Source organism: Trichechus manatus, unplaced genomic scaffold (assembly GCF_000243295.1).
Source record: "Trichechus manatus latirostris isolate Lorelei unplaced genomic scaffold, TriManLat1.0 scaffold00028, whole genome shotgun sequence".
In the NCBI taxonomy this organism is placed as follows: Eukaryota; Metazoa; Chordata; class Mammalia; order Sirenia; family Trichechidae; genus Trichechus; species Trichechus manatus.
The window spans coordinates 21,559,327-21,574,162 of NW_004443964.1; the positions used below are offsets into that span (position 1 = coordinate 21,559,327).

At 47.8% G+C, this 14,836-nt stretch overlaps 2 protein-coding genes across 2 annotated transcripts; both read right to left on the reverse strand.

Moving 5' to 3' along the window:
- HEXIM2 (HEXIM P-TEFb complex subunit 2) lies at positions 1–4,511 on the reverse strand. Its single transcript, XM_023729441.1, has 3 exons — positions 4,425–4,511; positions 3,400–3,429; positions 1–863 (listed from the first exon to the last, which is right to left on the reverse strand). Exons 1-3 carry the CDS (start codon positions 4,509–4,511, stop codon positions 75–77), a joined length of 906 nt encoding a protein of 301 aa, XP_023585209.1. The 3' UTR covers positions 1–74.
- An 8,230-nt stretch (positions 4,512–12,741) lies between these two features.
- Positions 12,742–14,836, reverse strand: HEXIM1 (HEXIM P-TEFb complex subunit 1). The gene has a single exon (XM_004374275.3). It carries the CDS (start codon positions 14,120–14,122, stop codon positions 13,043–13,045), a length of 1,080 nt encoding a protein of 359 aa, XP_004374332.1. The 5' UTR covers positions 14,123–14,836; the 3' UTR covers positions 12,742–13,042.

The following is a 14,836-nucleotide window of genomic DNA, read 5'->3' on the forward strand; positions in this document are numbered from 1 at the left end:
CCCTGGGACCCAGCTAGCCTGAGTGGGTATAAAATGGCACCTTCTCCTTGGCTCAGCCTGGCTGGGGGGCACCCCTAGGTGCCCAGCTCCTCACTGCAGCTGCCGCCCACTCGGTTCCACATCTCGTTCTCCTGCCGAAGCCGCTGGTTCTCGGTCCGCAGCCTCTCCACCTCGGCAGCCAGCTCCTCCAGCTGACGACAGGGCTGCTGGTTGGTGTACCGTTGCAGCTGCTGCAGCCTCCGGGTCTCCTCCTCAGCCTGTGACAGCCGCCTCTCCAGATCCAGGTAGTCTCGCACCAGCTCCTGCTTGCTGCGGCCCTGCAGGCTCTCAGTGTGGTAGCGCTCACAGGCCTCGGAGAAATCCCTCTGCAGGAACTCACCGTGAGCCTGGCCTGGCCCGTCACCGTCCCCTGCCTCACTTTCCCCACTGGAGCCTGGGTGGGAGACCCTGTGGGGCACATCCAGGTCAGGCTCCTCCGGGTCTCGGTCATTCATCAGGAACTGGGTGGTGTTGTAAGGCGCCACAGGCTGGCCCTTGGCGAACATCTCCTCGCGCACCTGGAAGGCCCTCTGACTCTGCCTCTCATCCCGCTGTTGCTTCTCAGCCCAGCTCAACTCCAGATAGGGCCGCCAGTGCCTCTTGCGCTTCGATGGCCGCCGGCGGTGCTTCTTCCGGGCCAGCACTGCCTCTGCTGAGCAGCCCCCTGGGCTCTGGGTCCGGGGACCCCTACTGTTCCAGCCACCAGCAGCCCTGGCAGGATCCTCATCCTCTGAGTTGCTCTCCATCGGAGGTGTCAAGGGCAGGGAACTGCCAGGGTCATGAGGCCCAGGGGGTGTTTCAGGGCTTCTGGGAGCCCCAAAGCTCTGAAGAGAGAGGACAAAGGGGAAGGGATCACAGACAGCCTGTCCCTGCTGGTAGAAACTTTCCCATTCCACCCAGCATGAAGCTGACCTTCCCATACCCAGCTAGCCTGGTCATTCTCTAGCCCGTTACCCTTCTGCAACCATTTTGTTTATTTAGCCTTACCTGTCTACTGTCTGCCCACACTGCTCCATTCCCAAGTAAACTCACAGTGAGATCAGAAACTCTGCCTGTGTTGTTCACTCTAATTTCAATACCTAAAACAGCACCTGGCACAGGGTAGGTGTTCAATGAAAACTATTTGAATGAATGAAGCAGGAGAAGAAAACCGGGATGGAGGGTGACTTAGATGTGTTTGCTCAGTCAGAAGCCCAAATAGTACTTGCTCTTCTTTCTACCTAGAAAGCTTGTCTTTCAGACAGGGCTGGGTCCATGGGCCCCACGTTCAGAAAGGTCTCACACTTGGCTTAAACCTCTGCGGTCACCATCCTGAAATTCTCAATGGGCCCTTTTGCACTGAGCCCCATAAATTATGTAGCCAATTTTGCTTCCAGATATTTACATAGCTGACTCCTTCTCATCCTTTAGGGCTCAGTTCCAGTGTCATCTCTTCAGAGAGGTCCTCCCTGACCACCTATCAAAAGTAGCCCCCACCTCCCTTCCCCAGCAACTCCCTATCAGTCACCCTGTTAATGTCCCACATAACACTGATCACATTACCATTTACCATCTGTCTTCCTCCCATCTGAATGTATTTTGTCCATTCGGTTCACTACGCTATCCCCAAGCCTGACACAAGGTAAGTGCTCAATAAATGTTTGTTAAATGATCCAAAACCTATAAGATAGGGGGATCCAAAAGATAGTGGACAGTGAGACTCTTCTTTCCATGGTTCTAGGGTACAGAAGATAGAGTGTATTTATTCCAAGCAGAAGTTGGTGGATCACTCTTCTACATGAGGGGCAGGAAAGAGGTTCCAGTCGGGAAGAAAAGCCAACCTCCAGTCTGCAGCTGAGAGAGTTCTAGAACTTATCTAAGAGGTGGAAAGGATTCTGCCAAGAGAGTGTGTCTGTGTTCAGGGCATCTGTTTATCTCTCTGTGGTGAGGGTGGGAATACAGAGTGTGGGGGACAGGGAATGAACTGCGCTAAGTTTGTGGTTTGGGGATTTCTAATAATAACCACTGCCACTGGTATGTTGTTTTGTGATATACAACATGGCTCAGAGACATGCGCGCATGGGTCTGTACAGGCATAGGGTGTATGTTAGGGGACATGGTGTGTGCAGCCCTGTAAGAGCTAGGGATGTGCTATGTGCATTTTGGAGACCCTGAAGAGAACTGCTTCAGGGAAAAGGAGGCATGTTAGAGTGTGAGTGTGAGTGTGTGAGTGTGTGAGTGTGTGTGTGTGTGTGTGTGTGTGTGTGTGTGTGTGTATGTGTGGTGTTGGATGGGTTGTACGTTTACTTCACCAGCAGGGAGATCATCAGTCAAAAGCAACAGGCCTTGTCTCCATCAGTGGCTTCGGTCAACTGAGAAAGACCTGCTAGCTGACCCGGGAGAGGCAAGGCCACTAGCTACACTGAGGCAGCGTGGCTTGTTTGTGTGTGTGCACTCACCTGCTCCCAGCCCTCAGCAAATGTCCTCTAAAGATCTTTCCCCGCACCCAAGCTAGCCCTGCCCCTCAGCCCCACATGCTGCCTCCCTCCTGAAGGCTTGTCCTTCCACCACTATTATCACTACTGCAGATAAGCTGTGTGACCTGGTTGAGTCGTTTGCCCTCTCTTAACTTTCTAGCCCTGACATGCCATGAACTCTAAATTAAATAATTCCAGGAAACACTAGAAATAGCTAGGTAGTGTGAGTCAGAAGCTCCTGAACCCCCACTCTAAATTCCCTCCTCATCTACAGGGAGTTAATGGCTGGAGAAGAGGGGGCAAAGTGCGGGCCATGAGAGAGCATAGGCTAGGAGGGTTTTGGTGGTTCAGTAGTAGAATTTTTGCCTCCCATGCAGGAAATCTGGGTTCAATTCTTGGCCAATGCACCTCGCGCACAACTACCACCTATCTGTCAGTGGAGGTTTGCCTGCTGCTGTGATGCTGAACAGGTTTCTGTGGCGCTTCCAGATTAAGACAGACTAGGAAGAAAGGCCTGTGATCTACTTCGGAAAACCAGCCAGTGAAAACCCTGTGGATCACGACGGTCTGATCTGCAACTGATCATGGGGATGGTGCAGGATCGGGCAGTTTTGGTCCATTGTGCATGAGGTTGCCATGAGTCAGGGGCTGACTTGAAGGCAGCTAACAACAACAGTCTGATAAGAAGGTGATGTCCTCAGGGACCTGATACAATCTGCCTCTCCTCTCTCTCCTGGGTCATATCCTACTCCCCACTGCCATCCCAAATTATAGATTAATTGTTCAAACTCTTCTTCCTGCTTCAGACTTGGTTCTCAACCTGGACAACATACAACTATTCAACCAAGTTCTGTGGCCTTGAGGTCAAGGCACAGTTCTGTTGTCAGAAGGCCCTTGGTTATACCTGGGTCTGTTGCTTGCAGGCTCCATGATTCTGGAAAAGTTATTTCAGCTCTCAGAACCTTAGCTTCTGTAAAATGGAAATAATAATTCCTATCTTGAAAGGCTACTAGGATTTCATCAGATAGCACCGATTCAGCATCTGGCATATTGCCCATGACATAGCAGGGACTCATTAAAAAATGCTGGTTTTCCAAATCTGCCACCACACCTGAGACAAGCTAGGATCCCAGCTGGCAGGATCTAAGTTCAGCATAGTCAGGTGGATGGGAGGGTCAGGGCTTACCTTGGCCTCCTCCAGGTCTGCTGGTGACTCTGTATTACAGTTGGTCTGTTTTGGAGCGGCCACCTTCTTCTGTTCCAAATCTCAGAGCAGATGCCTGTAACTACTGACGCCTGCTTTAAAGAACAACAGAAACCTAAGTCCTGAGGGGGAATTCTGAGGAGGGCTCTGGCTATCCAGGAAGTCTTTACGAAGGCAGTGGCAGCCATTTCGTAGCACCAGACCTCCACACCCTCATTTTCAAAGGAAGGCCCTGGAGGCTGCCTCCACGCCCTGGTTTCCACACCTCCAGCCAAGAAAAAAACAACCTGACTTGCCACCAAGTCAATTCAGACTCAGAGCGACCCTATAGGGCAGAGTGGAACTGCCCCATAGGGTTTTCAAGGAACAGCTGGTAGATTTGAACTGCTGACATTTTGGTTAGCAGCTGAGCTCTCAACCACTGCACGACCAGGGCTCCAACACCTCCAGCCAGCCAGGGGTCAAATGGGGATTAAGGGTCTATCTTCCCAGTGCTGTTCCTTAGGCCCCAGGCCAGAGTTCATTTCCCATACTGCCCTCCTGGACGTCACTGAGGCCCAGTCTGGCAGCTAGGAAACTAGGCCTACTCTCTGTTCCCCCAATAACCAAACGGGAAAAGGAGTCCGCCTCAATATACCATCTACAGCAATAACCCTGGGGAGGCTGGGAGTGGGATGGATCTGTGGCTCTGACAATATGTAGCTAGTTTAAAAGGGGTCCTTTACCCACTGCATCCAGAGGCCCCAATCCTGGCTGCAGCCCCCCAACTCCTCCTCAGCCGGGGCTCCAGAAGGCAATGCCCCTTGAAGCATGGCTGGGGGCTGGGCCGAACCTGGGCTGAAGCTTCTTCTCTACAGAGCCTGGCTTGCCACCCCTCTTCCTCTCAGGACCGGGAAGCAGAGGAAAGGGGAAGGAGAAGTAGTCCCACTAGGTGCAGCTGAAAGGGAAACCCAACTGGGATAAGGCTGGATTCCTTTAAAGAGGGCAAATGGTCTGGGAAGGAGATTTTGCAAAAGCAGAACTGACCTATTTGCTGTCAAGGGCTGCGCACACGACTACATCTATGTGTCTTTCTGTGAAGCACCCTGTCTGCAATTCCCAACGTCCAGCCCTACCTCTTGCTGCCATTGCAGCAGCTCTGGTCAAGCCGTTCAAGCACTAAGGTTGGTGGGAGGGGACAGCCTGGACAGCACCGAGCCTGCTGGGGATTGTAGTTCTTCTAGCCTTGGAAGGCGGATCAAGATCCTGTCACGTCAACGGCCACATCCGAGGACTACAAAACCCTTCTATCCTTGCGCGAGTAGGGGGCCTGCGCTCACCAGTTCTGTTCTCTGATTGGTCAAAACATATGCCAGTATTCTTACTTTCGTCAACGATTAGCTGTGCAGAAGCACAACTGGATCCGCCTTTCCGAACTCAATTAAAAAGTTCATTGACGGCGTTAATCTTGAAGGGCAGAAAATAGATCCGGCTGAGGGGGGGGCGGGCCTGGGCGCGGAGGGATCCTCGGCCCTAGAGGAAGGCGACGAGAAGATCGGTGGCCGCAGCCGCCATTTTGGGCTGGGAGGAGGCAGCGGAGGGACTCGCTGCGCAGTGAGAGCACCCCGCGGGGGGTGGTCTGGGCGCGGGGAGAGGCCGGGCCAAGTGGGCTGCCTGAAGTGGCGGCGCCAGGAGACGGTGGGGTGTGGTACCGGGGGCCGGGGGGGGATGAAGGTTGGAGTCTCCCCGGCTGGGCCCGGTCCTCAAACCGCCCCGGCAGCCCCGCAGCCTCTGCTCTTAAAGAGGTCAGGGTTCTTGGGTAATTACCGCGTGTTTCCCGAGAGCCTAGTAGGGGAGAGACCGGGTGAAACGGCTCTTCTCTGCTGTCCTTCCACTAAAGCGCGGATTCTAAGGCCGAGCTCTGCCAAGTTCTCTCCCTACCCCATCCGGCCTGGCATGGCAGCGAGGCGCAGCGTAGCGGGACCCCCACCTCGACGGGCGAAGTGGGGGCGACGCCAGATTCCAAAGACTGGCGCCGCGGGCAAGGGTGGAGGTCGCATCTCCAGCTGCGCGTCTCCCCACCGGGTCCACCCCTTGGCTCCAAGGGCAGAGGGCCTGACGCGACTACCATCTCCCCCAGCCCCATACACCAAGGCCATCCTGTAGCCTGGGCTGCGAAAAGGAACAGCCTTCATACTGTAGCAACCACTGATTTCTCCTGGGACCAGCTAGATAGGGGCACGTGGAAACCTTTGCGAGCCCAGTGCTTGGAGATCTCTGAGCGCACTTGCTCTCAAGATTTCTCCCGTCCAGCCCCGATTCTGTAACGACCAGACTCAGCACGTCTCTAGTCACTTTGGGAGGCTCCTGAAGTGTGCGGTTCCACTTGTCTTGAAAGTTCACACCAAAGGGATGGGTCATTGCCCTTTGCAGAGTTGGGACAGAAAATAACTCATAGTCGCCACAGCCCAGGAATAGAAATGGAGTGGCCCATTTTGAATGCTTCAGGGACATCTGTTTGCATTTTGAAATCCGAGCCATAACTTTTACCAAAGCTTTTGGAGAAATGGCTGCCCTTTTAGAGGAAAAAACGAACTAATTCCAATGTAGTCTTTGTAAGACTCCAAATTCTTTGCGGTTTAAAGAATTTTCTCTCCCAAACTAAGCAAAGTGAGGGAGCATTTTGCAGCCACCGGTGCATTGTTACTAAAGCAAAACAAAACCAAATCCGTTGCCATGGAGTCATTCCGACTCCTAGGGACCCTATAGGACAAAGTAGAACTGCCCCAGAGGGGTTTCCAAGGAGCGCATGGTGGATTCGAACTGCCGAACTTTTGGTTAGCATTGTTGCTAGGAAGTCTCTATTTTGGAATTCCAAGTAATTGAAAATCACTTCTGTAGATCCTAGATGCTACCAAAATAGAGAGCACTTTTTAGCTACTTCATGTATGTGGCGTTTGGGGAGAGAAAATCCACTTTGAAAAAATAAAACGCTCGACCTTACAGCTGTAGCAGCTTCTGAAGGACTTAAGTTTAAGATGAAGTTCTTGTTCTTGAATGGCAGATTAAACCATCTTGTTTCCTACTGCTTGAAACCTAAGTCCAGAGAGGTTTATGGCTTAGGGATATCTTCAAATAATAGTCTTGTTGCTAAAAATAAAAAGTTGGTTAAAATGATGCCTAGGTAGGTTCTTAAGTAGTAGAGATTTTTCTGGGTGACTGGGTAGTGAACTTTGTATTTGTGGGTACCTTGTGATGAATCTTGTTATTAGTTACAGATACTCAAATCATTTCTAAATCTTAATAACAAGAATCTTGGGAGAGTTCTTCAGAACTGAAAACTTGCTCCTGTTACTCAAAAAAAAAAAGCCAAGCCTATTGCCACTGAGTCGATTCTGGTTCATAGCAACCCTTTAGGACAGAGTAGAACTGCCCCATAGGGTTTCCAAGGCTGTAATCATGGAAGCTGACTGCCACGTCTTTCTTCCCTGGAGCGGCTGGTGGATTTGAACCGCTGACCATTTGGTTAGCAACTGAGCACTTAACCACTGTACCACGAGGGCTCCTTGTTCCTATTGTTTATAATTTTTTTAAGTTGTAAGGGTGGGACATCTCCACAGCCTTGACTATTCCTCCTCCCCTCCAAGATGTTCTCAGAAGAAGTCTTAAAACTAGATTGCAAAAATATCACCATTGACCCAGGTTCTTAATGTCAGACTTGAACCACATAGTCCTAACTAAATGAAGCTTTGGTACACTTGATTTGTATTGTAGGTTGACTTTAGTCTGTGTCATGTTCATTTTATACTATTCAGATGTCAGTTAGGAAAAGCTGACACTAACTTGGTAGGAGTTAAGTTAAATAGTTATTAGGAGCTGAAAGGGGCTTTAAAGATTATCTGGTTCTTCTGCGGAGAATTTAATGAAGGAGAATCCCAGGCTCTTGTGATTCATCCTCCATTGTGAAGTAATCTAGTTAAACCTTTGGATGCTACCAAGTGAAAAACACTTTACTAGGTGCAGAAATTTGTTACTCATTTATAAAGATGAAAGCTTGTTGTCTTTAAGGTTGACCCATAAGCTTTTCCATTCCTCGATTTAAAAAAAAAAATGAGAATAAAACCAGTTTATTAATGGTTCTCTGGTTATCTACTGAGCAAAACACAGGCTTGGGAGTTAGGAACTCCAGGTTCTATTTGTTTGTGCTACTACTGACTTCGTTGGCTTGGCTACACTCCAAATCCTGAAGATGAGGCCAGACTGGTCATTTTGTTACTGAGTCTTGTTGTTCATCTAGTGTTCAACCAGACCTTCAGCTTCCTCCTCAGCTCTCGCCTTTCAGCTGAGTTGCTTTGTGGTGTATGACAAATTCTCCAAACCCTGTGTACCTCAGTTTGCTAATTTGAAAGTGGTGTCCATGCTCCCTCCCTCATAAATACCTTGAGGAGTAACTAGTCATCTTCAGTAGCTATGTAAACATCTACTTGCTGTAACTTCATTATTTGGGAACCCTAGAACTTATGCTTCAAAGGTCATTTGGGACAGTTGGGAGGCCTGTCTTATTGAACTATAGCCTGGATTGCCCACAGGACCACAAAAGGTGACCATCTGAGTAGGCTGAACAAAGGGCGGTCTCTCAGGGTGCCAAGCAGTTGTTACTGTGAAGTCCTGGACATTGTGTGTTTGCCTGATGTCCAGCTCCTGCGGGCCCCTGGCTATGTGTGAGCAGAGTTCATTGACAGAGGCAGGGAAGATTTTTAGCCACAGTCCTCCCCTTCAGGATGAAGATGCTTGTTTCTGAACAATTTAGTTTCCACAGATAATCGATTTTTTACTCTCCTTTCTTTAGCTCCTGCCATCCTCCCTCTACTTTTTCTCTTTTTAAATTGTTCAAACACTTATGGTTTTAATAAATATGCTTTTAATAATAACCAAGAGGAAGACAGGACTAACTTCTTAGACATTTCCTTCCATCCCCTAGTTTGGTCTTCCATTCTTCAGTTTGGTCTTCTGAAAGTTGTACTGGGGTTATCCAGACAAGTACATGTTTAAAGCAGGCTTCAAAACTCCAAATTAATTTCCTCCCTTGACCCTCTTGAAGCTAGAACAAGTTCTACTGAGTAGCTTATAAGAGAGGCGTTGCTATCATTTTCTCAAATTCTTGTGTATGGAGCACTCTAAAGCTCCTACATTTCCCTTCAGGAATATCCTTTTTACTCACTGTAGACCCAGGGCTTTTTAAAACTTAACACGAAGTGATCTGTCAAATAGAATACAGCTTTAGATGAGAGTTTACAATTCACTTCTGAATTTCTGTTATTGAAAAAAACTTTTAAGTCAAATATAACTTCTTTTGTTGATATATTGAGGAGAAGATCACACTAGCTATTTCAAAAGACTTATGGACAGTTTCCTGTAGTAGCTGAACCATTTGAATTTTGTTGGTGTGCAAAAGTTATTAGTGAATTATTAGGATTATTCCTGCTGTTGCCCGTGTTGTTAGGTCTTTTGTCATAATTGAACCTTCTCTTCCTAAGTAAAGCCCAAGAAAAAGTTTATTCTGGAGGGTTTGTGAGAGCTAAATTATTGATCTGCCTAAAGGATTCCCCAGCCTTTGTTTTTTTTTTCCAACAAGAAACAGAATGAGGTTGTAAACTTTCCAATATCCAAAGACAAGTGTCAAAAATTGGCCAAAGATTGATTCTTTACCTCCTAGACAGTATATTCTGTCCATGTTGCATAGTATGACTATTACCCTTTGGTCAACAGTTAGACATTTTCTGTCTTTTAAAAGTTACTTTTCATTTCTAGCATGAATCATTTACACTCTATATGAGAAAGGATAGTCAAGTGGAATTTTTATTCCAATGATCTTACATGTGCAAATGCAAAAAATAGCAACTTTCCAAATAAGCTCACATGTACTAAGGTAAAAGTACTACCTTGACTGTAGCCACCTTTTCCATCACACTGTTGTGAATATTTGTTACAGGATGTTAAGGGTGTAAGTGGCCAGTGGGCCTGCCCTCAGGAGAACACCTGTGGTGCATTACCTAACGTTTGACTAAATATAGCCAGCCCTTGATTTTCTGAAGGTAGACTGTTGAATTGTGGATTTTTTAAAAATTCTGTGGATTCTCTTTTTTGGGTTCTCTTAAGTTTTGAAATTATTAGGGTAAATTTATTTTCATTCCCTCAAGCAGAGGATTTTATTTTATTCCGGATAAAGTGAAAATTAAAATACCAATCAAATGGCCAGGTACTCTGGTCTTAAGCAGAACCAATAATAATAACCGTAGCATTACTTTTGTATAGATCTTTACTTTTGTACAGAACATTTTCATTTTTTGTATTATTTCACACTGTCACATTTAATTCTTACAGCAATTATGTGAAGTAGCACAGCAAGTAGTAGCCCCATTTTGCTGATGAAGAAACAGATTGAGACTCTGAGAGGCATAGAGATGTGTCCAGGGTTGCACAGGTAGTTCATGTCAAAGGTGTGACAAGGACCCTGGTTTTTTTTACTCATTTTGGTCTCATTTTTATTATGTCATGTTTCCTCTCTTTAGACATGCCTAGTCTATTTTTCAGAATTAAACCAATCTGAAACCCACTGGCTTTCTCTTCCCAAAAAATTCTGAAAACAAATTCAGGACCCTGTCTCCCGAAAGCCTCTTTCTGTTTTCGGCCAGCCCAAGAAAAGCTGTCCTCACTCAAAGGAGGATTAAGGTGTCCAAGTAGCTGTCTCAAAAGTTTGGTAACCAGTTTGCCCTGGCTGGATACCCAGGCCCCAGTATGAGCAAGGGAACAAACTGAAATTGCAAATTGGTAAGCCTGGTCTTTTGAGCAGCTCAGTTAAAATGTTTGGCATAGGAGGCTTAAGTGAAAGGTTAGAATGCGTGTGAGGATCATTTGTCATCACAACCCTGTTAATAAAGGCAACTCAGAGGCTTTTCTCGCTGTTTGGAGAGCAGTATCCTGGTCCAATGTTTCAATGTAGAAAGCGTTCATAGCTGAAATTTCACACAAACCTCATTCTGAGAACATAAATGTAATAAATATAGTAAAATGCCAGTGTCTTTGAAAGGAGAATTCAAACCAGAAAGTTACATAACTCAAGGTAAATCAATTTATGACAGTTACTTGAAACTGTAAATAATTGTTTTTTTAAAGAAAACTGAATTTATCTCCTAAAAGTAAAACCTTTTTTTTCTGATGGCAAATGCATTTAGAGATTCTTTCCAAGATTCTTTTTGGAATTTTCATTTTTCCAATAGTAGGGGAAACAAGACCTTTATAATTAATCTACCTAACTAAGAAGAAGATCTAAAAATCAAAGGTTCTCACTGCTGCATCCATCCCATAGTGCAGTCACAATGAGGCTTCCACTCTGCAGTGCAAAGCCAGAGGGCAGTGTTGCTGCCTCTCGACAAAGCAGCGGTTTTTTGGGGCTGCTGCATGATGTCATAGCAGAAGGAAGATTGAAAACACGAAGTAAACTATTTCAAAATAAACCTTTAATGTAATTTTTAGGTTAAAGCAAGAACGACCATACATTGTCTCCAGTGGACCATCTGCTAGAATAGGGCCAAGCTCAGTCCAGCTTTGAAGGCCCTGAGTCAGTCCTGACCAACATAATTTCCCTTGATTCATTGATTTGTGTATGCCTCTTACGTATCATAAGGTGCATTTAAAGTTCCCATCTCCACTATTTCCATTTAGATGCAAAACCAAGCTTCCCAATGGGAAGCTTTCTTTCCCTTTCACTTCAGGAATTCTTAACCTTCAGGGGGAGTTTGACAATATGATTCTTTTGAACTCTCTCCCCAGAAAAATGCACATATAACAAGTTTACACATAATGTCATGGAGTTCACGGACCCCAAGGCCCCCTGTGGTTTCTAAGGCCCCAAGTTAAGGAACCCCTGTGCTAGTGATTTGAGCAAAGCCATTGCTCTGGGGAAACACTGACACAGGGCAGGTGAAGATGGGCTGGGTGATGGAAACTATGGTGACAGGAGGGAACAATCTTACCATTCTTACTATTTTAATTTTGGGGCAAACATTAATTCCCAGAGCCTCCCAGCTGTTTGAAGAGCTGAACTACTCAAGAACCTAAGCAGCTATCAGTGCAGTTTACTAGTTGAGAATAGCAGCTGTACAGGAACAAGAAGGGTTCCTCACTCAGCCCTTAAGGACCTAATTTAGCTTAATTAACCAGAAGCTTTACATTTTATTTGGAGTGAGGGGTCTTTAATTTGACCCTCCTATTCCTTTTGGGGGGGAGGTGGGGGTGGGTATAGGAACCACTTGAGTATTAGACAATTAGAGTAAGTCCTTGGGACCACCCAAACAGCCATTTACTCTATAAATCGAGTATTCCCTGCCTCTAAACATCTTAACACAAAGAGCTGCCCCAAAAGTTGTGTATCTTATCTAACCATTGCTTGCAAGGGTTTACTGAGAGCCTCTCCCAAGCATCCAGGATCTCGTTACAGCCTTATTTGCCCCAGAGGTAGGGGGGTTTTGATTGCTGAAAACCACCTTGTACAGATGAAACACGAGGCTGTCCTCTAACCTAACAAACTGCCAAATTATGTTTTTGTTAACACACTTTCTAAATGGCTATGGGTAAGCAGAATTAAATTTTAAGCTTTTTATTGTAGCCGCTTTGCACTCCCCCAAACACCCAACACTGATTTATTTCTCCAGCATCAGGGAAGAAAACCAAGGCACTAGAAAGCAAGCACACTTAAGTACTGAAGATAATTAAATTTTTATATTTTGCCTGAACAGTGTATTGTAGCACGCTAAAACCCTTCAAGAGGAAATTTGGCAAATTGAAAATTCTCCCATTAAGATTGTTTTGCAAACTGACAAATTTAATGATTTCTTTACCCCAAAAATGTAATCACATAAAATAACTCAGTACTATTTTGAATTAGCTAGAAATCACACTGAAACTATGTTACATTTACAAATATTAAATTTATTATAACTAGAATGAATTTAATGGTTCTCAGATTTGGCCACCTTAAAACTCCGTTTAAGGAGGAGGGGATTTTTTTTTTTTTTTTAAACAGAAAAATGCAGTATAACTTGGTCAAATTACACATTTAAAAAAAAAAACCTTCTAAAAAGGAAAAGAAAAGCAACCCTTCAGATTCACATAATTAAAGAACAGGAGAAAGCACACAAGCTACATCATAGCTAAATTAACCAAACCAACCAAAGCCGGGGGGGATTTTCTCTTCTGATTATTTGTCATAAAAAGGTCCACTGTCTTATATACACATGTATATAATGTTACATTCCATCACTGTAAAAAGTCCCCTTTCCTCCCTCCCCCCAAAAGTTTCAGTCTAGTCTCCAAACTTGGAAAGCGGCGCTCGCTCCTGCTGCCGGTGCAGTTCGTTCTCCGTCAGTAGCTGGAGGTTCTCGGCGCGCAGCCGGTCCAGCTCCAGCTCCAGCTCCCGCACCCGCGCGTCTTCGCTGCCCAGCCGCTTGCTTTCCAGCCGCAGCCGGTTGTTCTCGTCTTCCATGCGCGAGAGGCACTTCTCTAGCTCTAGGTATTCCTTGATGAGCTCCTGCTTGCTCATGTTCTGCAGGCTCTCCGCGTGGTACCGCTCGTAGGTCTCCGAGAAGTCCCGCTGCAGAAACTCACTGCCGTCCCCTCCCATCCCGTCGCTGCCCCCGTCCTCCTCACCCGCTTCTTCCATAAAGTCCTCATCGCTGGTGTCGTCGGATTTGGCGGCGGCTCGCTTGGGGTAGAGACCGGTTTTGAGATCCGGCTCCTCCTGGTCGTGATCATCCATGAGGAACTGCGTGGTGTTGTAGGGCGCGACTGGCTGGCCCTTGGCGAACATCTCGGCTCGCATCCTCGAAGCTCGCTGGCTCTGTTTCTCGTCGAACTTTTTCTTCTCCTCCCAGGTCAGCTTGTAGTACGGTTTCCAATGCCGCTTCTTCTTGGAGGGGCGTCTCCTATGCTTCTTCTTGCCCAGCTGTCTCTGCTGCTGTCCCCACGCCTCCTCGCCCCCGGAGGCAGGCGCCCCCAACTTGCTGGCCTCGGAGTCATGACATGGGTGGACGGGCGGTCCGGCCTCGGGTCTCGACTCCCCTCCCGCCGCTGGCGGGGAGGCTCCGCCAGCGGACAGGTCGTCCCCGTTCTGGCCTTCTTCCCCCGCTTTGGGGCAGCTAGGGTCTGGGCGGGCCTGGCTCAGAAGGGGAGGTGGCTGGGGCTCCAGGCTCCCTTCCCCCTCCTGCCCCGGACGGCAGCCCGACTGGGGGGACGCTCTCGATTGCCACCTACTGTCCTCCTTGGGCACCCGCTCCTCCGCGCCCGGGGGGCGCTCGGGGTTCCGCTCTTCATGGACAGCAGCAGCACCTGTACAGTTGGTAGTTTGCGGTCGGTGCTGATATTCTGACAGGAGTGGCTCAGCCATGGCTAAAAGAGTCCTCTTCTCGAAGTTTGAAAAATTTTGGCTATAAGTCCTTAAGGAAAAAAGGTTTCTCTTTTTAAAAATATCCAACGGAGTCCTCTTCGGCTAGTAATTCCTGCAATGAACGCCTTCAACCAGTCCTTCTGCCAGCAAACTCCAATTGCAACTTGGGGGAGCTCAAGTCAGTAAAGGGTTAAGTGCCCTCAGCGCAGCCAGCTAGTGGGTCCAAGGGGGTGCAGTACGTAATGTACGGAGGGGATGGGCCTCAAGCCTCCCGCAGAGCACCCCCACAATCGAAGAGTTGGTGGGCAAAGAGATGAGGTTAAGTCCAAAGGGTTAAGCCTCGTCCCGAAGGGGTTAAAACTACCCGATGACGCTGCCTCGGAGGGGCCGGATCCACAAAGGGTTAAATCCCTTGCCGCAGAGCCCACAAGGGGTTAAAGTCCCTGAGCCACCTCCTCCCACTTCCACGGGTGTCGCTCCAACCCGAGCTCCCAGTTCCCTAGGCCCGGCCGGAGCCTCAGCCGAGGACAGACAAACTCATCTCCCCTTTGGCTCGATGCTCTGCTCAGCTCAGTTCTCCTCCGCCTCCTCCTCTTTTCCTCCCTCCCTCCTCCCCCTTCCGACAGCTTCTCTTCCGCCTCCTCCCCCGACTTCCCCTCCCAACCTGCCTCTCCACCTGCCAACTTCCAACTGCTGTCTCCCAGCCCTCTGCGC

Excerpts from the sequence above, each read along its gene's own strand:
- HEXIM2 (XM_023729441.1), bottom strand. The coding sequence starts at position 4,511 with ATGCTTCAAGGGGCATTGCCTTCTGGAGCCCCGGCTGAGGAGGAGTTG. Across the intron at positions 3,430-4,424 it reads GGGGCCTCTGGATGCAGTGG|AATCATGGAGCCTGCAAGCA; the intron begins GTAAAGGACCCC and ends TAACTTTTCCAG. Across the intron at positions 864-3,399 it reads CCTGCAAGCAACAGACCCAG|AGCTTTGGGGCTCCCAGAAG; the intron begins GTATAACCAAGG and ends CTCTCTCTTCAG.
- HEXIM1 (XM_004374275.3), bottom strand. The coding sequence starts at position 14,122 with ATGGCTGAGCCACTCCTGTCAGAATATCAGCACCGACCGCAAACTACC.